This window comes from Arvicola amphibius, chromosome 1 (assembly GCF_903992535.2).
Source record: "Arvicola amphibius chromosome 1, mArvAmp1.2, whole genome shotgun sequence".
Lineage (NCBI taxonomy): Eukaryota > Metazoa > Chordata > Mammalia > Rodentia > Cricetidae > Arvicola > Arvicola amphibius.
In genome coordinates, this window is record NC_052047.1 from 158,921,832 (window position 1) to 158,947,948 (window position 26,117).

The following is a 26,117-nucleotide window of genomic DNA, read 5'->3' on the forward strand; positions in this document are numbered from 1 at the left end:
AACAAATCCATGAGCATGCAAGATCTTTCCATTGTCTGATAACATCTTCAATATCTTTCTTCAAAGAGTTGAAGTTTTTGCCATAAAATTCTTTCACTTGCTTGGTTAGAGTTATCCCAAGATACTTTATATTATTTGAGGCTACTGTGAAAGACATTGTTTCCCTGATTTCTTTCTCAGTCCGTTTGTCATTTGTATATAGGAGGGCTACTTATTTTTATTTTTATTTTTTGTAGTTAATTTTGTATCCACCCACTTTGCTGAAAGTGTTTATCAGACGTAAAAGTCCCCTGCTCGAAATTTTAGAGTCATTTATGTATACTATCATATCATCTGCAAATAATACTTCTTCCTTTCCAATTTATAGCCCATTGATCTCCCCTAGATGTCTTACTGCTCTAGCTATGACTTCAAGTACTATATTGAATAGATATGGAGAGCGTGGACAAACTTGTCTTGTTCCTGATTTTAGTGGAATCACTTTGAATTTCTCTCCATTTAATTTGATGCTGGCTATAGGCTTACTATAAAGTGCCTTCAGTATGTTGAGGTATGTCCCTTATATCCCTAAACATTATAAAAAGTCTTCAGGACTTTTATAATGAAGGGGAGTTGGATTTTGTCAAAGACCCTTTCTGCATCTAACGAGATGATAGTATTTTTTTTTCAGTTTGTTTATATGGTGGATTTATATGGATGACAGATTTTCATATGTTGAACCATCCCTGTATCTCTGGAATGAAACCTACTTTATTATAGTGTATGATCCTTTTGATGTGTTCTTGGATTTGGTTTGCAAGTGTTTTATTGAGTATTTTTGTGTCTATGTTCATGAGGGAAAATGATCTGTAATTCTCTTTCTTTGTTGAGTCTTTGTGCTCTGGGTATCAGGGTAACTATGGCCTCAAAATAAGTTGGCCAATGCTCCTTATATTTCTATTTTGTGGAATAATTGAGGAGTCTTGGCATTGACTTATCTTTGAAACTGTGGTAAAATTCTACGCTAAAACTGTCTGGCCCTAGGCTTTATTTGGTTGGGAGACTTTTAATGACTGCTTGTAGCACAATTAATAAAAACCCAGAGACAGATATTGGGGTTCAAGCTGAAGATCAGAAAAGCAAAGCAGCCAAGCCACTAGAGAGCTCTTACCGAGGCTCAGACAAACAAAGGGACAATCCTGTCCTCAGCATGACTGCAGACTGCAGTGCTCTCCACTAGACCTCAGACTGCGCACTGAACTCCTGTGTTATTTTCCTCTCTAGAGCTTGGATTAAGACGTGTCATCCCAAATGCGGGGATCATAGGTGTGAACTCTGTTTCTCTTTTAAACTGATTCGCTCTCAGGTAGGCCAGGGTGGCCTTGAACTCACAGAGATCCATCTGCCTCTGTCTCCCCAGTGCTGGGATTAAACGTGTGACCACCCCTGCTTGTTCTCTATAGCTTAGGTATGTGGCTAACCAATGGTTTAGTGTGTGTGTGTGTGTGTGTGTGTGTGTGTGTGTGTGTGTGTGTGTATGTGACTAGTGGCTTAGCTCTGCATTCTGATCTTCAGGTAAACTTTATTTGTTAGATTAAAAACAAAATATCACTACAGCTGCTTCTATTTTACTAGGAGTTGGTTACAGGTCTATTTAAATCATCTGATCTCGATTTAACTTTGATGAGTGGTACATATTGAGAAAATTATCCATTTCTTTTAGGTTTTCCAGTTGGGTGGAATACAGGTTTTTAAAATATGTCCTTATGATTTTTTTAGATTTCCTTGTTGTCTGTTGCTATATCCCTTTTTTCATTTCTGATTTTGTTAATCTGGATATTCTCTCTCCTTTTAGTTTGGGTAAGGGCTTGCCTATCTCGTTGATTTTCTCAAAGAATCAACTCTTCATTTCACTGATTCTTTGTATTGCTCTCTGTTTCTATTTTATTGATTTCTCTAATTTCTTTATGTAGGCACTTAGTGCTATGAGAGCGCCTCTTACGGCCACTTTCATTGTGTCCCGTAAGTTTGGGTTTGCTGTGTACGCATTTGCACTGAACTCTAGAAACTCTTTAATTTCTTTCTTATTTCTATCTTGACCCATTTTTCCTTTAGAAGAGAGTTGTTCAGTTGCCATGAGTTTGTAGGCTTTCTGGATTTTTTTCTGTTGTTGACATCCAACCTTAATCTATGATGGCCAAATGGGATGCAAGGGGTTGTTTCAATTTTCTTGTATGTTTTGGAACTTGCTTTATGTCTCAGTGTGTAGTCAATTTAAGTTACATGACATGCTGAGAAGATATATTCTTTTTTGTTTGGGTGAAGTGCTCTGTAAATACCTGTTCTGTCCATTTGTTTTATAACTTCTGTTAGGTCCAGTATTTCTCTGTTTGGTTTTGGTCAGGATGACCCATTCCATTGGTGAGAGTGGAGTACTGAGATCTCTTACTATCAGTGTGTGAGCATCAATCTGAGATTTAACTTGTAGTAGTGTTTCTTTTACAAAAGTGGGTGTCCTTGTGTTTTGGGCATGTTAAGAATTGAAACGTCATCTTGGATTTTTTTCTTTCCTCAGATGAGTATGAAGGGTCCTTCTCTAGCTTTTGATTAGTTTTGGTTTGAAGTCTATTTTATTAGATATTTAGATGACTACACCAGCTTGCTTCTCAGATCCATCTGTTTGGAATATCTTTTTCCAGCCTTTTACGCTGAGATTATGTCAATTCTTGATATTGAGATGTATTTCTTGGATGCAGCAAAAGAATGGATCCTGTTTTCTCACCCACTTTGCTACTCTGTGCTTTCTTGTTTGTTTGTTTGTTTTTCTTTTCTTTTTTTCCAGGCAGGTTTTCTCTGTGTAACAGTCCTAGCTATCCTGGAACTCCGTTGGTAGATCAGGTTGGCCTCGAACTCACAGGCCTGTCTCTGCCCTCTGCCTCCCAAGTGCTGAGATTAAAGGCATGCATTACCACAACCTGGCAGTCTGTGCATTTTAAATTGAGACCCTTGAAACTAAGAGTTATCAATGACCAATGATTGTTGGTTCCTGTTACTTTATTGGTATTGGTGGTGTGGTGATGGTAGCAGTGGTGGTGTGTGTTCATGTGTGCATATACATGTGTGCATGCATGCACGCTTCTCTTCTTTTGGTTTTGCTTATGTGAGATTATTTATTTTCTGTATTTCCATGGGTGTAGTAAGCCTCCTTGGTTTGGAACTCCCTTTCTAGTACCTTTTGTAGGACTGGATTTGTAGATAGATATTGTTTAAATTTGACTTTATCATGGAATATTGTATTTTCTCCATTTATTGTGACTGAAAGTTTTGCTGGTTATAGTAATCTGGGCTAGCATTTGTAGTCTCTTAGAGTCTGCAGGACAGCTGTTCAGGCCCTTCTGGCTTTTAGAGTCTCCACTGAGAGAGAAGTCAGGTGCAGTTCTAATGAGTCTACCTTTATATGTCAATTGATCTTTTTCTTTTGAAGCTTAATATTTTTCTTTATTCTATATGTTTAGTGTTTTGTTTGTTTTGTGGTGAGAGAGTTTCCTTTTCTGTTCCAATCTATTTGGTGTTCTGTATGCTTCTTGTCCCGTTATAGGCATCTCCATCTCTAGCTTAAGAGACTCTTCTATAATTTTGTTAAAAATATTTTTTGGGCCTTTGAGCTGGGATTTTTCTCCTTCCTCTAGTCCTATAATTCTTAGTTTTAATCTTCTCGTAGTTTCCCAGATTTCCTGGATGTTTTGTGGCAGAAACTTTTGATTTAACATTTCCTTTGGCCGATGAATCTATTTCTTCTATAATATCTTCAATGCCTGAGATTCTCTCTTTCATCTGTTATATTCTGTTGTTGAGGCTTGCCTCTATAGCTCCTGTTCAAATTCCTAAATTTTACATTTCCAGTATTTCCTCCGTTTGTGTTTCCTGTATTGCTTCTATTTCCACATTCAGGTCTTGAACTGTTCTATTCATTTCCTTCAACTGTTTGGTTTTTGTTGTTGTTGTTTGTTTTGTTTTGTTTCTTGACTTTCTTTAAGGGGTTTATTCATTTCCTCCAACTGCTTGTCTTTTCTTCAATTTCTTTAAGACATTCACTTTTTCTTTAAAGACCACTATCATTTTCATAAAGTTTATTTTAAGGTCTTTTTCTTAAAATGGAATGGCTGTGTTGGACTTGTTGTAATAGGTTAGCTGGGCCCTGATGGTGGCATTGCCATGGCTGTTGTTGATTGTGTTCTTATGCTGGTGTCCAAGCATATGGGTTTGGGGTGACTATAGGTCTAGGTGCTGATTTCTGAGTTTGTCTTTGTTGGGATTTGTTCCTTGTTTTCTGTTTCCTTGATGAATTTTGGAGGAGTGTATTTCTTGATTTCTTAAGGGATTTATTAATTTCTTCACACTGTATTTTCCTGGCTTTCTTTAAGGAATTTATTCCTTTCCTCTTTAAGGGCCCCTATCATCTTGGTCTTGGCATCTGGATTTGGGGTGATTATATGCTTAGGGGCTGATTTCTGGGAGGTCAGGAGGGCGTGGTCTGTGGGATTTACAGCAGGTGTAGATGTGGGGGAAGGGAGGCTGCAGCTGGGCTGATCCTGAAGGCTTGGGTCAGCTTGGGGAACAGAGGAAGTAGAGAAAGTCTGTGCTCAGGCTACTTGGTCTTCTGGTAGCCGTGTCCTATGGTGGAGCAGGCATTGTCTGTCCGAGCTGGGGACTGGAACACAGTGGACAGTCAGGAAGGGACGCTGCAGCTGGTGTTGTGTTGCAGCACTAGGGGTTGAGTCTGCCAGCCTGAGGGATTGGGTCTGCTGGGGGAACAGAGAGCAAATCAAAACTTTTTAAGAACCCTGGGGTTCTTACATGCTAGGCAAGCACCTTATGCTTCTAGCTCCTTTAAATTTTATTTTGAGACAGGGTCATACTAAAATTTGCTAGACACAAAATTATGATCCTCTTGTTTTCACCTTTGAATAACTTTTATCATATTAGTATAATTATTCTATTTTATTATTAGTTATTAATTTTTTACTGTTCCTAATTCATAAAGTAAATTGTATCAGATGTATCTAGAGGGAAGAACTACAGTGTAGATAAAGTTTGGAACATCTGTAGTGTCAGTATAGGTTGGGTTGGGTGTCTGGGGTCTGAAGCCAATGCTTCTAAGGATAGTGAGGCTGCCTTCTGAAATGTTAGTAGTGACCATCTGTAGATGTAAAAATAGGAATGTGTAATGTTTATAATTATAAATATTATAAAAATATAAAATAGAATTTATATTTAAATATATAATTTAATTTTATATATAATCTGAAATGTACCCTACACCCTTTATTTTGAACACTTGATTCTCAGCTTGGAGCACTATTTTGGGGAGTTGTGGAAACTTTAGAAGGTGGAAACTATTTGGCAGGCCCCACCTTTGGAGGTTTTGCCTGCCCTGGTTCCTGCCATGCTGTCTGCTTCCTGACATGCCATGGTATGAACAACCTCTACCACATGCTCATATTGTTGTGTACTGAGCAGCTTTGTCTGTCTTTCCTGTTGTTCTGAACTAAAGCCCTTTGATATCATGCGCCAAAAGTAGATATTTCAGCCCTTCGGTTGCTTCTGTCAGGTATGTCGGATGCAGCAGAACAAAAGTGAGAAGAAAAGTGGTTCCTAGCAGGACAGTGGTGGCACACTCCTTCAATCCCAGCACTGGGAGGCAGAGGCAGGCAGAGCTCTATGAGTTCAAGGCTAACTTGGTCTACAGAGTGAGTTCCTGGGCAGCAGGGCTACACAGAAAAACCATGTCTCAAAAAACAAAAACAAAAACAAGAAGGAAGGAAGGAAGGAAGGAAGGAAGGAAGGAAGGAAGGAAGGAAGGAAGGAAGGAAGGAAGGAAGGAAGGAAAGTGGTTCCAGAGAAACAGGACCATTGCTGTGATGAAACCAAACAACACGGCTCTGGGGACACTGGAGTGGTTTGTGGGAGGCATTTGGGACTTGGATGAGGCAAGCTAGAGTAACCGTAGAATCTTAAACGTAGCTTACTGTGCCATCAGGGTGCAGGCTTGGAAAACCAGACTGTTCATAGAAATGCTGACAGCAAAGACTTTATGAAACACTGGACCTCTAATGTGACATTCTGGCAAAAACCTTGTGTTTACCTGTGTCCTCGAAAACTGAATGGAACTGAACTCAAACATATGAGCATTAATGTGAGAGAGGAGATGTCAGGACAGCATGGTGTTCAGATTGCTGTAATTGCTGGCTGCTTTTAGCCAGATTTATAGTGAGAATTGAGAGCAAAAGGTAGAGAAGGATTTGAAGTTGTGACCAGAAAAGGAGCATCCTTAGCTAGGACAAAGAAGCCGCCGCTGTCACAGAAATTGGTGTCATTAATGAGAGGCTTCAGTTTTCTCCAGGCAATAGGAGATGTACCTGGAGGGCAGTTCAGACATTGGCTGTACCCAGCCTATTTTCGACTCCAAGGTGTAAAACTGCAAACCCATTTAAAAGATTTTCCTTTTAAAAGAGATGCTCCATTCACGCAAGGCTACAGAACGAGTATTCCATCGCCATTTAACCACTGGAGGCTGCTGCAGCTGTGATCCAGGTTGCCTGGTTGCTGCCTGCGCTGGTGGCAGAGCCTGTTTTTATTCACACTGTGCTGCTCCTGAAGGCATGCAGAAGACAGTTGTTCTAGTGTTGTAGAAGCCTACGCTCATGGGAAGGTCTGTGAGGCCAGGTGACATACAGCAAGGTCAAGTTCCCTGTGAGGAGGCCATAAGAAAGCTTTGGGTAATTCTATGAGACTGAGGCATAAATTGAAATGGAGACCTGGATTGTTGGAGAGACCAGACCTGTGGTCAAGGACAGCGAGAGGCACTTAGTGGAGATAGCCCAAGAGGGAGGGAGTGTTAGCTGTAAGCAGCAAGACCATGTGGATGAGGCTATGCAACCCCAGGGGAGCCCTTATTACATCACCAATTGCCTCGAGCACCAGACAAGATGCTACAGGACTTAATGGTTGCCCTGCTGGTTTTGGTCTTGTTGTGGTCCCACCATTCCTCTCTGTGGCCTCTTTCCTCACCTCTGGAATGGGGATTTTTACTCTGTGCCACTGTATCTTGGAAAAATGTAACTTCCTTCTTGAGTTTATAAAGGTTCACAGTTAAAAGTCTGCCTTGGGTCTCAAGAGAAACTTTGAACTTTGACTTTTGAGCAGTTTGGGGAGCAGGGAGATGGGGGACTCTTGATGTTGAACTGAATGTGTTTTATGTTGTGAGATGTCATTTGGGAGATGGGGAATGATGTTAATAGCCTGGTTCTAAAGTGTCCCCCACGGGTTCCTGTCTGAATGCTTATTTCCCAGCTGCTGGCTGTTTCTGGGAAGCTCTGGAGGTGAAAGGAGATGTGGCCCAACTGAGGAAGTAGGTCATTAGAGGCAGACCTTGGGAGGGTATAGCTACTACCTGGTCCCTTCCTTCTCTTCCCTACTCAGCTTTCTGTTCCGCACACACGCCCACTGCCGTAAACCACAGGACTCTCCATGCCTCCCCACCAGAATGGATTGGAATAAATCATTGTATCCATCAGGCTGTGTGGTCACTGTGATGCAGAAGTAACCCATACACCACGTTCTTGTTGTGTGCAATCTCCAAGGCCCAGAGAGGCCTGCATGTGCTGCCTAACTCTCGGGGATCTCGAAGTTTGTTCTTCACTAGCATGTTAGTTCCAAGAGCAAAACAGCAATGAACGGGAAAAGATAAGGAAAGTCTGGTTCATTGGAATGAAACGAAATCAAACAGCTTTATGTTCTATAGAGTATCTCAAGATCTGTCATAGGGCCATGTACATTCTTTCTAAGGGCCCCGAAAAGGAGAACCCATAGATCATCTGTGCCATTTTCCCCACTATTATTTGGCCCAGAACATTTTGGGTTTCATCTGTAGATCTGGGTGCAGACTTTGGGAAATGATGGTTTAAATATGTACCACAGCCTCATTCTGCTGTGTCTCTTTTGCCCAAGGACACAGGGAACAAACACTCGAGTCTCAATCCTCCCTGTTCATTTGTTCTCTGTCTTCCAAACTGGAGCTGCTGGGGAACTGACAGCTGGGTGGGTTCTGGAATCTTCCTGAGTCTTGCCACAGCTGGCTACCTCCAGGTTTCTCCAATGAGTCCTCCAAGGGATCCAAGAAATGACGTGATTTTCAATCAGACGGTGATTGTGTAGTACTAAACAGATACAATAATTTAATGCTAGAGGAAAGCAAGAAATGATTGGCCCATCAGTAAGGAAGCCTAGGAAATGATGATGGGTGCTAATGGATCACCAAGGAGACAGAGCAGTGGTCCATGACTTTTCTATTGCTGTGCTCATCATGCCATCTGCCTTGCAGGAGCTGACATTATGCTTGTCCAGACAGAACCTGCCTCTCCACATATGAAACAGGCACAGAAAATAATAGCTCAAGAGCTCAGAGTGTGGCTCAGTGATAATAGACTTGGCTTGCTTTTTTTAAGACCCTCAGATCAATCCTAGGACTAGAGGGGAGAATGGAAAGACACTGGGGTCAGGGAGGTTTTCAGTGGAGTCGAAGAGTTTGTTTGATTTGCTTTGATTTGATTTTCATGTTCCTCAGGGACAAGAATAGCATAACTAGGAAAATACTAATAAAGAAAAGACAAAGGTGAAGACAAAAGCAAGAGTAGAGGCAACCATTCTAACAAAGCAGCAATAAAAGAGACAAATGTGGAAAAAATAGACTCCTAGGTGTGGGAAACTATTCAAAGATAATATACATATCTGAAAATTGGGTGCGAAATGAGATGGAATTAGGTCAGCTGAAGATAACCGAGCCTAAAAGATGGGTCAGGGATGCTGTGCACAGCAGCTGCCATGAGAAGAAGGTGTTGCTTTCAGAGTTGAAGTTATTTTCATTTTCCACTGCTTTCTGAGATCACATCATCAGAAAATACTCGTGCAGATGAACCAATATGGTGGACGCATGGCCAGAGGGCAGTGGCGGCTGTGTAGCGCTAGCTGATGGCAGCCTAGGCTTTCTGCCATGATGTTAGCGTTTCAGTAGCCCTGTGCTTTGTCCTTCCTACATTTTGTTATGGAAATATCAAAATCTCAGAGAATCTGGCACTGGGTAACAGCTACTGTTGCTATAGATAGACAAAGGGAAGTTGTGACTTACTAAGCATCCCTATTATTTTCTACTGTGATTTGGTTTTGTCTAAGTGATGGTTTCTAGAAACCCTTGAGCTTCTTGTTTACTTATATTGCTTTGTTCTTTTACATTTATTTTTTTTGGGATAGTCACTTTTGGAGGTCAGGGGCAGCTGGCAGGAATATTCTGTCATTTTATCATGTGAATGCTGGGGACTGAACTCAAATCATCAGACTTGGCAGCAAGTACCTTTCCTGACTGAGTCATCTTGCCTGCCCTGCATTGTTTTGATTTGAGACCGGGTCTCATGTATCCCAGGCTGACCCTGGACTCACAATACAGCTGAATATAATTTTGAATTCTGATCCTCTCGCCTTCTCTTCCTAAGCACTGGGATTATAGGTATCTGCCATCATGTATCATTTATAGAAATTCTTTAAGAATTTTTATATTTTCAAATTCTTTCATATTTTCTAATGTTGCCAAATGCTTGTGTTTTAAAGCTTAGACTAAGAAAAATGAAGAAATTCCTTCCTCCTCTATACCTACCCCATATAGACATTCACAATTGATGGTAATATTTTGTCCTAGACACACACACACACACACACACACACACACACACATACACACATATATCTAAAAATGTGTGTGTGTGTGTGATGGATTTTATGTAAATAGTACTACTCAAAGCATGCCACCTTGTTAACTTGAATTTTTAATTTTACATCTCTTAGACACCATCACACACCAATATACTTAGATTTTTACTCCAGTGAGTGTCATGTTATATTCCATTACTTTCTTATTGGTTAGCCTTTAACATTTTTTTGAAAACAAAATAATTTTTTACTTCCTAAAGTAAAATATTTCAGTGGGCAATTTCCTTTAGTAGCTGACTGAGCAGCTAGTGGCCAAGGCCCAGGGCAAAATGGTGCCAAGTATTTTTAACCTCAAAGAGAGAGATGGCAAGAGGCTCTCAACAGCCTTGATGTTTCCCTGAAAGTCTCTGAAAATGTAACCCCAGGATACTCAACTCAGCCATCACCCAGTCTGTGTGTACAGAAGACTAGAGAGGAGGAGCGGGGGAATCTTGAGGATGTTACCTGCCTGAAAGGAATGGGGTGTAGCTTTCTATCCCCCCAAAGCTGAATGAGGAGTGTTCACTCTGAATGAAGACTTGGGACTCCTCCCACAGGCTGCCCAGTCCTGCGCTTCCAGCTAGCTATCTGCTTAGACAATGGGTTTGTGATCTGCCCTCCTCTGGCTTGGACAGTTAGGAAAAGGTCTAACCACGTCCTGTTCGTACCTTTGTCATTTGTTTGTTTTTAATGCTACACATCCTTCTATATGGGTTCAGATATATATCCATGAACATTCTTAGAGTGACAGGTCAAAAGCCGTCACACTGAACATTTTAATAAATATAGCCCAGAACAGTACCCCAATTTACACTCCTCATCAGTACACAGACACATTTAGGAGTGCTATTTGCACCAATTTTAAAGCTTCACACGTTGGGGAAAAATGCATCCAACTTCAAGAAAATAAAATGTTTTTCTATGTTTTTCACTCTGGGGCAGATGTTGGCAAACACAGCCACAGCCAGGTGAGATGTAGCTGACCATCTGTGCTGTACCTGGTGGGAGGGGAGAGATTTGGCAGAAGTTGAACTCAGAGCCTTGTGGCCCCCACTGAGCTCCATCGCTGGCCCTTGGAACACAGCATACCCATTTGCCTCCATGCCATCTGTGGATGTTTGGTGTTCAGTGGCAGAGCTAATGTGTAAACCTGCAAACTGAACATGCTTAGAATCTGACTCTTTACAGGAAAAGCCCTCTGCCACACCCTGCTCTGGAGCAGGCTGACTTAGCTCTTTCGCCACACACACCCTTCACGCTGGCATGTCAAACTGTGAGGTCAGCAGGCGAAAACGTGTTTATGTGGCTACTGTTGCTGTTGTTTCTGGTGCCAGATCGTCCCGGGCATCTCGGTGTACTCACACCCTCGAACTACAGGAGAGGAACAAAGCCATGATGATATGGGGTGAAGGAGAACCCCCTCTGAGTGTGTTTCCTTTGGCCGCGGGAAGGGCTGGGAGGAGGCTGTGGACTGCTCTTGGATGCCAGGGATGGAGTGCTGATGAAGTAGGCTGTAGAGGGTACAGGAGCCTGGATTCGTGCCTAGGAGGTTCAGCCCCTGCTTGAGCATCTAACAGAGCCTGTTGTCTTGGACATTGATGACTCTCCTTCCGAAGGAAAACAAGCATCTTCTGTTTTCTGTCTCCTTCTAAGACTCCCGTTCCCAGCTGCTGTCGTGTCCTGGAGGATCTTTTATTGCTGGGAAAGGTGGTAAATCCTAACCCGGATGAGCTTTATCTAGTCACTTCTTTGGGAAACATTTCTGAAAGAGTCACCAAATAGTCCCAAATCACATTCTGAAGAAAAATCATGTAATAATAACAACAACAATAGTAAATAATTGCTATTTGAGGGAACTGGGTTTAGTGGTCCCAGTAGGAAGATTGGAAGTTCCAGGCCAATCTAGGCTACACAGCTGTCTGAAAAGTAAAAGGTTTTGTTGACTCTAGGCATTAAATTCAGGGCTTCATCTACGCTGTATGTCTTGTTTCCATCCCTCTTATTCTTCCCACTGTGAATATTTGGTTTTGGTCCATAGCTCTTCATCTCCACCATGAATGGGCCCTATGCTTGACACTGGAGTTCAGGATCGCTGGCTTCGTGTAGTGCAGCAGAAGACAGGCAAGTTTCAAGTCAGAAACCAAAGGAATGTCCAAAGGCTCCATGTGAGGTCAGCACAGGCTTCTATGGGACATGACCATCTCTGAGTTGAGGGTCACATCCAGTGTCTGAGTTGGCCAACTGAGCAATAGTGGACAAGCTGGGCTTACAGGCTAAGTGGACAGAGGAGCCAGAGAGAGAGCCCGAGACACAAGGATCTCCTGAGACTGCACTGGAGTCAAGTCTCTGTTCTTAAGATGTCTGGAGTGAGAAAGGACTCCAGAAAGTAGCATCAGGGTTGAGAGCAATAAGCGTGTTCAGATAGCAATCTTGAGGAAATAAGCAGCCTAATCTGAAACAGAGACAAAAGACCAAGCCTTTTCTTCAAGAATAAACCTGAGCTGTGGCTTCTCAGTGTATTGGTTGCTGGTCAAGGGCTTTCTGTGGCTGCAATAAATATCAGAACCAAAAGCTGTTTTCAAGCCACAGTCCCTAATCGAGGGAAGTCAGGGCGGAAAATTGAGGCAGAAACCATGGAGGAACACTGCTTACTGGCTTGCTTTCTTATACAGCTCAGGCCCACTCGCCTAGGGATTGGTGCCTCCCACAGTGGCCTGGATCATTCCAATCAATCATCAGTAAAAACAATCCCCCATGGATGTGACCACAGACCAGTCTGATCTAGGCAGCCCCTTAGTTGGGACTCCCTCAGATCCCTGTAGGCTCCATCAAGTTGACAGCTGATGCTAACTAGGACAATGACTGTGTTCAATACTGGGACCAAATACTCGATAAACATCAGTTTAAATAAGGAACGAAGGGTAGCGTTTGGCTGCTCTAGGTGGATAAAGTCTGTCATGGCTGGGAAGGCACGGCAGCAGGAACATGATGCTCATACTGTGTCTGTAGTCATAAAGACAGACAGAAAGAGAGAGAGAGAGAGAGAGAGAGAGAGAGAGAGAGAGAGAGAGAGAGAGAGAGAGAGAGAGAGAGAGAGGAGCACCTTGCTCACTTTCCCCCAATCCACATTGTGGGTGGGATTCCTTTGGGGTGTCAGCTAAACTTCCCTGGCAATGCCCTCACAGCTGTGCTCAGAGATTGGTTTCCTAGCAGCTTCTGTATCCAAGTCAAATTGACAGGATGAGCCATCACAGTCAGCGGGAATGGAGAGAAGTAAGATGAATCTGTAGGGCTCTATGGTGAGCTGAACTGAGAAGACAGAATCTAAGGAAGAAGTGCCAGTTCTGGACTTGGATACCCAAGGGATGTGTGGCCATGATCACAGGAAGGGAACCGTATCAGCCAGCTGGTGCTGTGCAATAAATTATGTAAATACAGGCATGTATTATCTTCCAGTTTTTGTGTGGTAGGAGTTCAAGGAGGCAGTAGCTCTGACTCAGGGCTTTATAGTAAGAAATTTCCAGAACATCTGAGGTGGGAGGAACTTGCTCCCAAGCTTTTGACAGAGTTATTCTTTCCTGAATTTTCACCCATTCAGTTTTGGTGCATGGGATCAAGCAAGAGCCGGGACCTAGGTATTTATAGGAAGTCAAGTTCCTTGCCACCTGGACCCCTATGCCCTGCTACTTATGCATCCTTATAGCATGGCACCCAGCTCCCCAGTGCCAGCCCAGGCTCAGTGATCCAAGTGAGGGCAAAATGAAATAACAGGCCTCTGAGAACCTACCCAGCCTTAGAGCATAGGGGGCGGCATCTTTTCCTCTGTTTCTGAATGCAAAGCACTAAATTCACTGTACAATGAGAGAAGAGGAGTTAGGTGCTGTCTTTTAAACGGAAGACCTAAGAATCTGTGGGCTTTTGAAAACCTACCACAGATAAAGTATGTCATGGCTGGTTTGTACAGAAGGCAGATTCGGTTTTGTACATGTTGAGTCTGAGATGCCCACAAATAAGTTTCCTTGTGAACTGTAAAATCCTTTTATAAAGCTGCCCCTGCTCAAAGTGCCGGCCTATGGTCTACTTTTACCTTGTTTTTTTGAGAGGCGGGACACTGAACCAGGGACTCAGTATGCAACTGAGACTGGTCTGGAACTTTGTAACCAGATTGACCTCAAGTTCCCTATTCCTCTGCCTCAGCCCTCTGAGTGGTATGCATACAGGCATGTTTATTGTGCCCAATACTGATTTAAACTTTGTCTGTGTTTATGTGCACATGTGGATGTCTGTGAATGCATGAATGTATGTGTGTAGTCACATAGGTGTTTATGCACATTTGTAGAACTCAAAACATGAGCAAGACAATGTATAGAAAAAAAAAGAGTACTGGCGCTCACAGTTCAAGAGAGCGAGTCTCTGGCTATCACGGCGGGGAGCATGGCAGCAGCAAGCAGGCATGGTGCTGGAGAAGCAGCTGAGAACTTATATCCGATCCACAAGCATAAGAAAACCAGGAAGAGTGCTCACTGGGAGTGGCATGAGCTTCTGAAACCTCAAAGCCCACCCCCAGGTGTTATCATTTATAAACAGGTGGTGAGGGACCGGTTCCATGGGGTGCAGCAGTCCCATGAGGCCTCAGCATGTCCCCTTGGTGGGTGGGAAACCGCGGCGGGGAGACAGATAGGTCATGCAGAGACAGAGTTTGGGAATAGAGTTTATTTAGTGAGTTGTGGAGGAGGAAGAGAAGGGAAGAAGGGGGTAAGGGAGGGAAAGGGAGAAGGGAGAGAAGCAGAAGCTGCTTCTCCAGAAGAAGGGCAGTGGTGGGTGGGTGGGAGTGGGCGGAGCTTGTCTCTTAAAGGGACAGGGTACTCAGGTGACAGACCAGACCAGCAGATTATAACACCATGAACACACCTCTTCCAACAAAGCTGTGTCTCCTGATCTTTCCCCAAAGCTCTGCCAACTAGGGACCAAGCATTCCAATATATGAGTCTATGGTGGTCCTTCTCATTCAACCCACCTCACAATCTCCGTGTCCTTCCTCAGCAGTCACCCGCCTTGTTTCCTGACCAAATAGGCCAGTTTGGCTGGCTGGCAAGCCCTAGGGGTCCACCTGTTTGCACCCCCGAAGTGCTGAGGCGCCTAAAGTTATAGAGAAACTATTGAAAGCCTGCAGCAAGAAACAGAATTCTCCATGTTTCTGTGCTCTCCACCAAGAGCTGAAGGACTATCCAGAAGCAAACTATGTCCAGTCAGTGCTCCTCAGATGTTAGCACACAGAAGAGCCACTGGGAAGAATCTGCTCACAAAGCTTACTTAAGCGCTGTGTTTCTGGAACAATTCCGAAAGAATTTCTTAACAGAAAATGATGTGTTTTTATTTCAAGTTCTGTATCCAAGGGGAGAGTCTGTGTAAGTATCTGTGGCAGCCAGAGGCGTCAGATCCTCCTGGGGCTGAAGTCACAGGTGATTTGAGCCAATTGATGTAAATGCTGGGAACTGAGCTCCAGTCCCCTGATAGGCAGCAAACGCTCTTGACCGCTGAGCCCCTCAATAAGTGTTTGGATGGTCATTTGGGGTACAGAGTGACTTTTTGCACCTTCATGATTTTGCAGTTTGACCCCAAGTGAGGGGGTTGCCTTATGTACCTGTCCTGCAAGAACCACAGGTGTGGTGCTGTGGAGGAAGGGAGGCCTTTGCCCCTAGAGTCCCCTAGAGAAGGCAGTGTAGGGTGAGTGCTCACTGCTATCCTCTGTTGCTTCTTTCCCTGTCCCTCTTCTTCTCCCTGGGGCCTACAGCAGTCTAAGACTCTACTTCCTGCCTGGCTACAGAGCTTGCATGTAGAGGGAGAGAGGGCCGCTAATAGGGGCCGTTAAGAAGAGCTGATTTATGAACTTCACTTCAACTTCCTTCAGTGTGCTCTCTTTTGGGGGAAGCTGAGTGTGAAACCTGCTGCAGGTCCAGCCTGCCTCTTGCTCTGAGCAATTTAATAGGAGCTCTGGGTGCACGGGGTGACAAGTACTATAGTTAAACCTTGCAGCCACTTTATCAGACAAGAATCTCGAAATGGCAATCCTCCAACCACTGAGCTAATTTCTGTGCCCAACAAAGAACAGTAAATACCCCAAGGAAGCTTTTGTTTGTTTTCTTTTTCCTTTTATCTCACTTCTGGAAGAAAGCAGTTTTATCAGGCATGTATATCTTTGTTGACTAGAAGGAAACCGGAAGAATTTTAGAAACTGTGACCTACAGAAAACTTATTTATGTAACCCTTTCCCAAAAAAATATATCAGCAGAATCAAACAGTGCTTTTCTAAAGAACAATCCCAAAACCCAGCTTGACCCACTCCATTGTTTCTGTGACTTTGGTTGCCAAAGTTTTAACAGTGGTTATTCTGGGAAAGGGGTGCCACCTGCTGCCGGGTGTGCATGCCTGTCAGGATGCATTACATCTACTAGTGCTGCATGTGCCAAGTGTCGTTGGTTCATTGCTCATTTCTTGTTCAAAAGAACCTGGCTCCAGGCAAGGCTGTTTCTATGGGACATGCACGCGCTAGGACCCGTGAAATGTAGAAAGGATTTAATTTTTTTTCTCTATGCTAAGTGTGAGAGGGTGCCTTTAGCTATAATGGAAATCCCAATGATGCCTTTCACTCTGTGAGACAAGGAGTCCCCGCTACTGGAATTGGCCCCTCTTTACTTAGAAGCATAAACCCCAGGAGTGCACTATCATCTGTCAACCTACACAAAATCCATTCTTAAACCAGAGAGTTTCAGATATGTCGCTGCCCTCACTTGCTGACATTCAGGTCATTAGAGCGGGCACAGACTTCCTGTCAAGAGCACCGAAGCACACCACAGCAGGGTCCTACTTCTTGTGGGAGTTTCACTCGTCACTGATGCGGGCCAGCTGTCTTGCTTTCTAGCATCTGAATTCAAGGTCGCTTTCCTTGTGAACTCTTTGAAACTGTTCTTACACGTGATAAGTGAGCTTCACTGTGTGGCCACTTACAAATGTTTCTCAGGCTCGAAACCATAGTTTTGTAGTTAATTTTTACATAGACGGCCTGGAGTTAAAGAACAGCCCATACGATACTGACCTTGGGTGTATTTGGATTGGCAGCCTATGTGCTGAGTTTGAAAACATGTAATGTTCTTGCTGAGTGCAGATGTGCCCTTTAGAAAAAGCTATTGTTATATCCTCCAGATTTCCTGTGTTCTTATCTATTTCTTTTTAAATTAATATATTCCTAAGATATATATATATATTCAAGATTTTCCTCTATGAAATCTACTATATATTTCAGTTTATATTGCATTTGTGTTTTATATCTTATGAGGCTCTGTTGTTAAAGTGTTAATTAACACTAGATTATTGCATCCTCTGAAAAATTTACTCCATTAATACTAAATACTAGCCTTTTTTACTAATGCTTTTCTGCTTAATGGTGTGACAGTATGTTCAGCTGATATTAATACCTGGCTCTTAGATGCTTTGCTTATTTATTTATTTATTCTATTTTTGAGACAAGGTCTTGGCTATGACTTGGCTGGTCTGAAACTCCATATGTAGACCAGGCTGGTCCCTAACACATAGACTGCCTCCTGAGTGCTGGGACTAAAGGTGTGCACTGTATCACCCAGCTAGATACTTCTTCATAAGCAGCATGGCTCCTCGGGGTGTAAGTGGCATTACGTGCTCAGCTCCATCTCAATGATTCAACACAGAAATTATTCTTGAATCATCGCAGTCTATTCATACTCTTTCAAAGTACTTGCATTGCTACTTTCTTCCCCATTTATTAAGTCTCTTGGCAATAACTCATACATAATGTTCCATTAGTGTAGTTAATTTTGGTTTTTCTTTTTGTGTGTGTTTGTGTGTGTATCTCCCCATTGTCTTTTTCCTCAGAGGATTTACAGTGACTCCTAGTCAGTGCTCCCAAGTGACTTTACACTTAATTCTTCTGGAACTCCAGGTCGTATGGCTTCTTTGATCCTGTTTCTTGGTTTGGGTTTTGCCTGTCATTTAGGTCATAGAATGAGGACATGCTTAGCACGTGACTAGTACTTCAGTTCTTAGAGGTTGCTGTTCATCTTCCACCCAAGACACCTATCTGACTATGTGTTCCAGGGCCGGAGAATGCAGACTTCCTCATCTGTTCTTATTAGAGGGTGTTCTTGTTCTTTTCTAATTTTTTATTTGAGCCTTCTGTAGCAGGTTAGGTCTATGACTTTCTTCCAGCGCTGGGAGGCCTAGACTAGCCTGTGTGTCTAGTCTAGAAGTCTTACCCACTCATTGACTTTTTAATAACTTCATGATGACACCTAGGAATTGCTCTTGGCAGAGTTTAAGCTTGGAAATGTATTTCATCATTGTCTAGATATTCAATTTCATGTGGTAGTACTTATGTTTCTGTAGGGTAGCCTCACTTCATCTCCAAGACATTCTATGGACAGTACACTGCATTTTTTTCTGTCCATCTGTACCAATGATAATATTAATTTATCAGTTAGGTTTTATAAAAGGTAAACAACAATAAATAACTAATATAGGAATTATAACAATGATGTAACAGTTTTTAAAATTATGAGTTTTTTTTCTGGAATTTTCTATTTAATATTTTTAGACTAGAATTGTGTATTGTAACAGAAGCCACAGAAACTGTGGCTATGTGGGGGGAACATTGAGAAAGTTCATATACAGGTCATTACACTCTGCTAGATATAGCTAAGACTTTCTGTTCTCTCTTCTTACTTAGCAAAGGCAGAAAACCACAGAGGGAGAGACCAAAGGATCTCTAAACTAAAGTTAAAAGCAATATTTTACTTAATTCACATGATTAATTTATTCTAGACAATTTAAGTAAGTATATTACTGCTATAAACATTCATTTCAAAATAATTTTTACTTGAATCTGACACCAGTTTAAAGAAAAATATTAAGTAAATTGAGTGAATTGAGTAAATATGAAGTAATAGATGGTGATTTAAAAAAAACCAAAAAAGCATAAAGGTATTATTTTGATACTTCAATTTATGGAATACTTGAAAACCTTTTATGCCTTCCCAAATTCATGTCTTCACTTTTAAAATGTAGTCCTATGCTTTCACGTCCCAGACAAGATGTGTATTGTAGACACATACTCTGTTGGGAATGTGGAAATTGGATATCCAAATGAGCAAATAACATTTTGACCACAGTGTGAACCATATATTCCCTCTGAAGGAATAAAGTTTGGTGTGTATCAGAATGGGCAGGTGAGGGCACGGTCTCACAGCAAAACAGAACAGAAAACCATTTCTTGTTCATGTACTCACTGGTCTTTAGCGCATCATCGGCACAAGAAATCTAGCCAGGTGGAACGCTCAAGACCGCCAACACAGGAAGGATGATACCACATGCTCCTGTTCCTAAGTCTTTTCATTAGCTACAGTGAGTCACATGGTCACTGAAAAGATCAGGAGTCAGGGACATTATTCTGTCCACTAAAGAACCCACAGAACAGTCATGAGGCATCCTCTAGGTGGAGACATGTGGCCAGCTCACCGGGCACACTTCTGCCACCTAGTCTTCTTCAGACCACTTCTTTTCTACAGATGTTTATGCTCCTGAGCCTTGCCTGGGTTCTCCTAGACGGGCTTCTAAGCTCTTATGGCTCGGATTTCCCTCCGAGCATGGCCTTCAGCTTTTCCCTTTCCCGGATCCTGTCGCACAGCTGTCTCCACCCTGTACTGAGGACAGTTGCTAAGGGCTCAGACTCTGGAACGCCAGTGAGCTGGGAGGCATGCTAGGATCTGCAGCTTTGTGCAGCTGTGAAATTACCTCTTACCTGGGTCCATACACAATTCGTAGGAATCTTAGCGATGTTTTGTCCAAACATGTACAACCCATAGTTCAGTTAAACCACTGCTTTTGATGTTATTTCTTAACTGTAAAGATACCTTAAACTCAGACAGAGGGGTTCATGTTTATTGTGTATGTTTAGTCCCATAGTCTGTGATGTTGGCTATTTATTGTCTCTATTTAAAACTCTTAAAACTGGCAGCCAGTTTTCTCAGCCAATCAGCTCACCAGTGGTTAAGGCAACCACAGCTCAGAACCCTGACCTCACAGCCAGAACTTCTGCAGTTACTTCACCAAATTGCTGGTGACTCGCAGACTTCATAAAACTCACAAAATTTAGGTTGATACTTTTTGTCACGTTTAAAACCCCCAACCCTATTTTGAGGCTGAAGCCTGAACTTCTCTGTGCACAGTCAAATGAGTATTGTGACGTCTGCCTTGACCTCAGTGTGATGGTCCCTCAGAATCTGAAGCTTTTTCAGACATTTAAGATTGGCTCTTGGACAGGAGACTAGAGAAATTATGTGTGTGCTCAAGTACTCCTGTCTAACATACACTTATTGGGTATTTACTCGCCTGGGTACTGGAGATACAACAGCGAACAAGGTAGATTTCATTGCTGTTGTTATGAAGCTTCCCATGGAGAAAGCATTTAGCCAGGAGGAGAAAATTTGCTTCGGTGATGATAGGTGTGGTAGTTTCTGTCATCAGTCGTGCTGGAGAACCGTCACATTCTCCTCTTATTGGTGAGGAAGCAGAAACAAATGATGGCATAACGTGTTTTGTAGCACACAGCAAGTGATTAATTTAGCTGGCTTTGTTTTCAAGTCTTTTGTTGTTTTTGTTTTGTTTTGTATTTTCTTTTTCTTTTGTTCTTGAGACTGGATTTCATGGACACACCCCTGGCCCCGGACTCCTTTTGTAGCTGAAGCTGGCATTGATCCTCTTGTCTCCACCTCCCAAGTGCAGAGATAACAGTTGTGGGCCACCACACCCAGCTTGATCTAAGTGTTGAGGCTAACCGCTCTTAGCAGCATTTTCCTACATGACAGATATAGTGACTTAACGTTCAGGAGAGCCCCACAGATGACTTAAGACAACAAGGTCAATGTGTGTGTATACATGTATGTGTGTGTATGTATGTTATATATGACAAACTGTGCCATCTTGGTAAATCAGGAATCTATCCCTCTGAATCCTAGGACTTCCAAAATCAGAACCTCAGGGCTGGAGAGAGGACTTGGTGATTAAATGGGAGGAGCATCCAGACCGAAAGCTGGGCTAGCCTTCCCACCTTTCTGGGAGTAGACAGGAGGAGTGTGAGGCTTTCTGGCTGCCAGAGTTGCTGAAAATCATGCGCTCCAGGCTCAGTGAGGAACCCTGTCTCAGAGGAAGAAGGTCTGAGCTCGTGCGTGTGTAGCGAGAGATTGAATGCAGGGTTTCTCACATGCCAGCCAGGTGCTGTCCTGAACTATACCTCCAGCTTTGCTGGCTGTCCGTCAGCTCTGGTGCAGGGTCAGTTTTCAAGACCACGTAAGGTCAAAGCCACAGATGTTCTACAGAGACACTCCCTAGTTAGTCAGCTTCCCGTTGCTGACAAGACAGTTGAACTTAAAAAGAGGAAGGAATTATATTTGACTGATAGCATCAGAAGTTTCAGTGTATGATTGCTTGGCCGTGCTTCTTTGGAGCCTGGGGTGAAGCAGAGTATCCACGGCAGCAGTGAGTTACAGGGCACAGCCATGGCGGCCAGGAAGCAGAGAGACTTGAGGCAGTGTCCCAACAGCCCCTTCAAGAGCACATTCCCAGTGACATACTTTCCTTCTAGGAGGCCTGTCCCCTAAAGATTCTCTACCTCAGGAGTGCCACAGGGTGAGAACAGAGCCTTTAGCATCTGGACCCTTGGGGATGTTTAACAATTCCTGCTGCTGTGTTTTAGAAGGGTCTTTGGAGATAGTGGGGCAGACATGGGCACTTTTTTTTTTTTTTCCAGAGAAGTGGCTACAGAGCTGTGTGGAGCACTGGACATGGTTTCGGCTCCATCTTCCCATCTCCACGATGGGCTGCTACGTTCTCAGCATATAGTAGAGCATCAATACGTATCCGTTGAAGAATCAAAGCCAGCATAGTTATCACCAGAGGCATAGGACTTACCATATCACGTCAGTGTTGTCGGTAACAGCGGACTTAACCTGACTCCTACAGAAGTCGGGCAAACTCCAAATCTTTGGTAGACCTAGGCTGGTACAGAAAAAAGGCTCATTAAGGGAGGGATAAAGGAAGAAAATAAATTGAGACTTTGAATACAGAGTTAGCCTATTTAAACTTAGATTTGTGCCTACATCTGAAGATTTATCAGAGAGGATTAACATTTTATGGAAGCCAACAAGAAGGTATGTGTAAGACCATGATAGGTGAGCATTTGCCGGACAAGGGCCAAAGAATTAACACTAGAGGAATTCAGTCTACAGCCATCAGCGCCTAGAAGAGCGTGCACATTTGGCAAAGTTTTTCTCTACTTTCCCAGGCTCCTCAGCCTTTGTCTTACTGAGGAGGGGGATAGGAGTGGGACTTGGCTCAGCTCTGAGCAGAGGCAAGAGATGGTTAATGGGGAACCTCACCTTCAGCAACACATAGCCGCAGGAAATCTTTAAATATTTAGAGGTGGGTGGGAAGAGTGCCAGCCCCTGTCTGCTCAGAAGTTAGGTGTGTTACTCTCATTGCTTGTCCTTCAACACGGAGTAAGGTAGGTCGCGTAGCCCTAGTTTATAAGCTTAAAAAGTGAGATCGGTGGAGTATCCTGCCCTTGGCAGGTGCAGCTGAGGTATTCAGCCCACATTTATAGAGGGGGAGGGTAGATACTCAGCTATATCTACTGTAGAGCACAGCTCTTGCCTCTCATGTTGAAAAAAAAATAGATGTGCGCTATCCCTTACCATGAATTAGCATTTTGCATTTTTCTCTTCTTGAAGTCTTACTGGATTTGTATTTCTTGTGGGAGCTGGAGAAGTGACTGGGGTTCACAGTCAAACTGCTCTTAGCGGTGTCATGGAAATTGGCATCTGTGGTTCTCATTCACAGAAACTGCGCTTGGGGCCACTTACCCATGGGCTCTGCACATGTGCTGGGCTTACTTACATCAAGTCAGCTGAAATGTCAATCCTCCATTCTGTTAACTGATTTTAAAAGCCAGGTGTGGTGTTTTTATGTTCTCTTTTGCTTCTTTTCAGATCCCCGTCGGAGGATGTGGGAATGGATGTCCCCTTCGAGGAGAGGGTGCTGAGTCCCAGTGCTGCAGAAATGAGGCCTGGTGAGAGAAACTGCTGCTCATTCCCTCATGCACCCTACGTGCAGACGCTGCTCATTCCCTCATGCACCCTACGTGCAGACGCTGCTCATTCCCTCATGCACCCTACGTGCAGACGCTGCTCATTCCCTCATGCACCCTACGTGCAGACGCTGCTCATTCCCTCATGCACCCTACGTGCAGACGCTGCTCATTCCCTCACGGCACCCTACGTGCAGACGCTGCTCATTCCCTCACGGCACCCTACGTGCAGACGCTGCTCATTCCCTCATGCACCCTACGTGCAGACGCTGCTATTCAGCGAGAGGGCGGCTTCCAGTGCATTCAACTCGTGATGTCAGTGATTAAAGCAAAGGAGAAAATGTGTGAGAGGAAGGGGTCAGGCTTGGAGCTGACCTCAGGGTCTATGTCACAGTTAGGAGCCACAGCAAGTGACTTCCTGGGCCTGCCCTTACCTGCCAGTGTTTTTGGTGCCTACAATTGGCTACTGAATATTACAAACCAAACTCTAGGTTGTTTTCAATAACCGAGCATAGCTATATAAATGATTAATGTGGGAAATAGGATATCGAGAATGTTCTGGTGTCCTAACTGTAAAATGCCAAACTGGAGCTGAAGGTGTAGCTAAGTGGTAGACTGTTTATCTAGCATACCAGAGTCCAGTTTGAAAGCCAGCACCACAAAACAAAACAAAAACAAAAACAAAATACCTTACTTTATAAGGGTTAAACTCAAGGCAAAAAGAAATTATAAGCTTTGAATTATCACCTACATAGCTCTTGCTTCATATACATATATATGCATATATATGCATATATATATATATATATACACACACATATTTTAAAGTCTGTCTCTTGTACTGCACCAAAACCAAAGCCATTCCAAATCCTGACTGTGGATGACATCATTTGATAAACCTAAATGAAGTAAGAAGGAAGAACACAATTTTGTTTGTTTGCTATTGTAGTATTTGAAATAAAACTTGAGTCATATGACCTTTTTAAAATGGGTTGGTATCAAATTTTAAATCCAGGACCATATATGTTCTGGGTAAGAGCTCTATAAGGAAGCCATATACCAACACACTTATTTTAAAGGGCTCTATAGCCGACAGTAACCACTGAATGTCTCCATCACTCTTCAAAAGTTGCAGTATAATTTCAAATAATAAAAGTGTTAAGGCTATTGAAGCATGATTAATAAAAACTCAGGGACAGATATTGGGGATCAACCTGAAGGTCAGAAAAGCAAAACAGCCAGACACTGGCTTGATGTAGGTATGTCTTCTATCTATCTGATGATTTCATTGGTTAATTAATAAAGAAACTGCTTGGCCTCATAGGTTAGAACATAGATGGGTAGAGTAGACAGAACAGGAAAAAGGAAGTGAGGTAGATGGCTCAGGCAGATGCCTCAGGCAATCGCCATGCTTTTCTTCTCTGAGCCAGTCGCCATGAAGCCAGCCACCAGAACAGACGTGCTGAATCTTTCCTGGTAAGCCACCACTTGGTGGTGTTACACAGATTATTAGATATGGGTTAGTCAAGATGTGAGTAAGAGGCTAAAACTAATGGGCCAGGCAGTATTTAAATGAATGCAGTTTGTGTGTTGTTATTTCAGGGCATAAGCTAGCCAGGCGGCCCAGAGCCGGGCGGCTGGAACGCAGCCCGCAGCTCCACTACACTGGCTCTTACCTCTACCTCAGTCCAAAATAAGGATCCTGCCTCCAAGGGATCTCAGAATGAGACTGAGACTGAGAGCTGTCTCCTTCTGTTTCATAATCCTCTCTCTAGGGCTAGGATTAAAGGCATGCACCTCTGGGATTAAAGGCATGCACCACCCGGTTTCTATGGCAAACTAATGTGGCTACTGGGATTAAAGGTATGTGTCATCACTGCCTGGTCTGTAAGGCTGACCAGTGGGGCTGTTTTACCCTCTGATCTTCAGACAAGCTTTATTTATTAAAACACAAATGAAATGCCACTACAGGCTATGGTTAGTAGCAGTTAACTACATATGTCTACTTAAATTAATTAAAAAGTAAGAATTTTAAATTTCATCCTTCAATTAACACTAGTGTCATTCTAAATGCTCAATAGCCATATGTAGAGCAGTCAGCACAAAAATTCTTCTGGCTCTGAGAATGCCTGTCACATAGAGCCTGCTGTTTTTCAAATGTCTGAAGGGAAACATTTTTTCAAGTGACGTATTAAGACATTTGCAGTAGAAGGCTGCTTTTTCATTTCTCGTCTGCCCAGACTCCCAAAATAACCACACAGAAACTGTATTAATTAAATTACTGCTTGGCCTATTAGCTCTAACTTCTTAATGGCTAGCTTTATATCTTAATTTAACCCATTTTCATTATTTTATATTTTACCACGAGATTTGTGGCCTACCTACCGGTAAGGTTCCAGCATGTCTGTCTACGGGAGCAGCTCTATGGTTTCTCCCTGACTCTGCCTCCTTTCTCCCAGCATTCAGTTCAGTTTTCCCCACCTAGCTCTACTCTATCCTAATAGGCCAAGCCAGTTTCTTTATTAACCAATGGTATTCACAGCATACAGAAGAGAATCACACATCAGACTTTCCATGGTGCATGGTATGTATAGCATGGGTGACAGTCTATGTAGAAAAGCAAAAAGCAATGCTGTTATAACATATCGAAGGAACAGTAACATTCTTTAGGACAAGGACAGAGTTGAGGGGCATACCAGATAGCTTCTGGATACGTCCTGCCTGACTACTGACCAATCAGCATTTATTACATCAATATAAGTGACAAATCTATACAGGGTACAAGACCATTGTTCCACAGCAAGTCACTAATTAAGAAAATATCACACAGGTTTGCCTAAAAGCCAATCTGGTAGAGATATTTTTTCAACAATGATTCACCTGTGTCAGGTTGACATAAAAACTAGCAAGAACAGTGGTCAATAAATGATTTTTCAGGTGTTTATAAACAGCAATCTTTTAATAGCAGTGCCTCCTTGCTGCTTAATTTTCTCAGCAGATGAGCTAAGAAAGTAGAATTCAGTCAACTATTGACTATGTCTGTTAGGAGATTAAGGCCAGAGTTTTGGAAGAATGTTTACTTAGCACTGCTGTGGTCATCAGCGGGCATGTGAGGCCACTGAGTAACTTAGGATGTGTGCCAGTCAAGCTTTGGGGGCAAGAGAGT

General features: G+C 42.9%; 1 protein-coding gene across 1 annotated transcript in view; it reads left to right on the plus strand.

Annotated features, from left to right (window-relative positions):
- Prune2 (prune homolog 2 with BCH domain) overlaps positions 1–26,117 on the plus strand; it is a 212,516-nt gene that overhangs the window by 142,096 nt on the left and 44,303 nt on the right. The window contains exon 10 of the mRNA XM_042054453.1: positions 22,854–22,933. Coding sequence (XP_041910387.1) covers positions 22,854–22,933 — 80 coding nt within the window. The remainder of the gene's footprint in view (positions 1–22,853; positions 22,934–26,117) is intronic.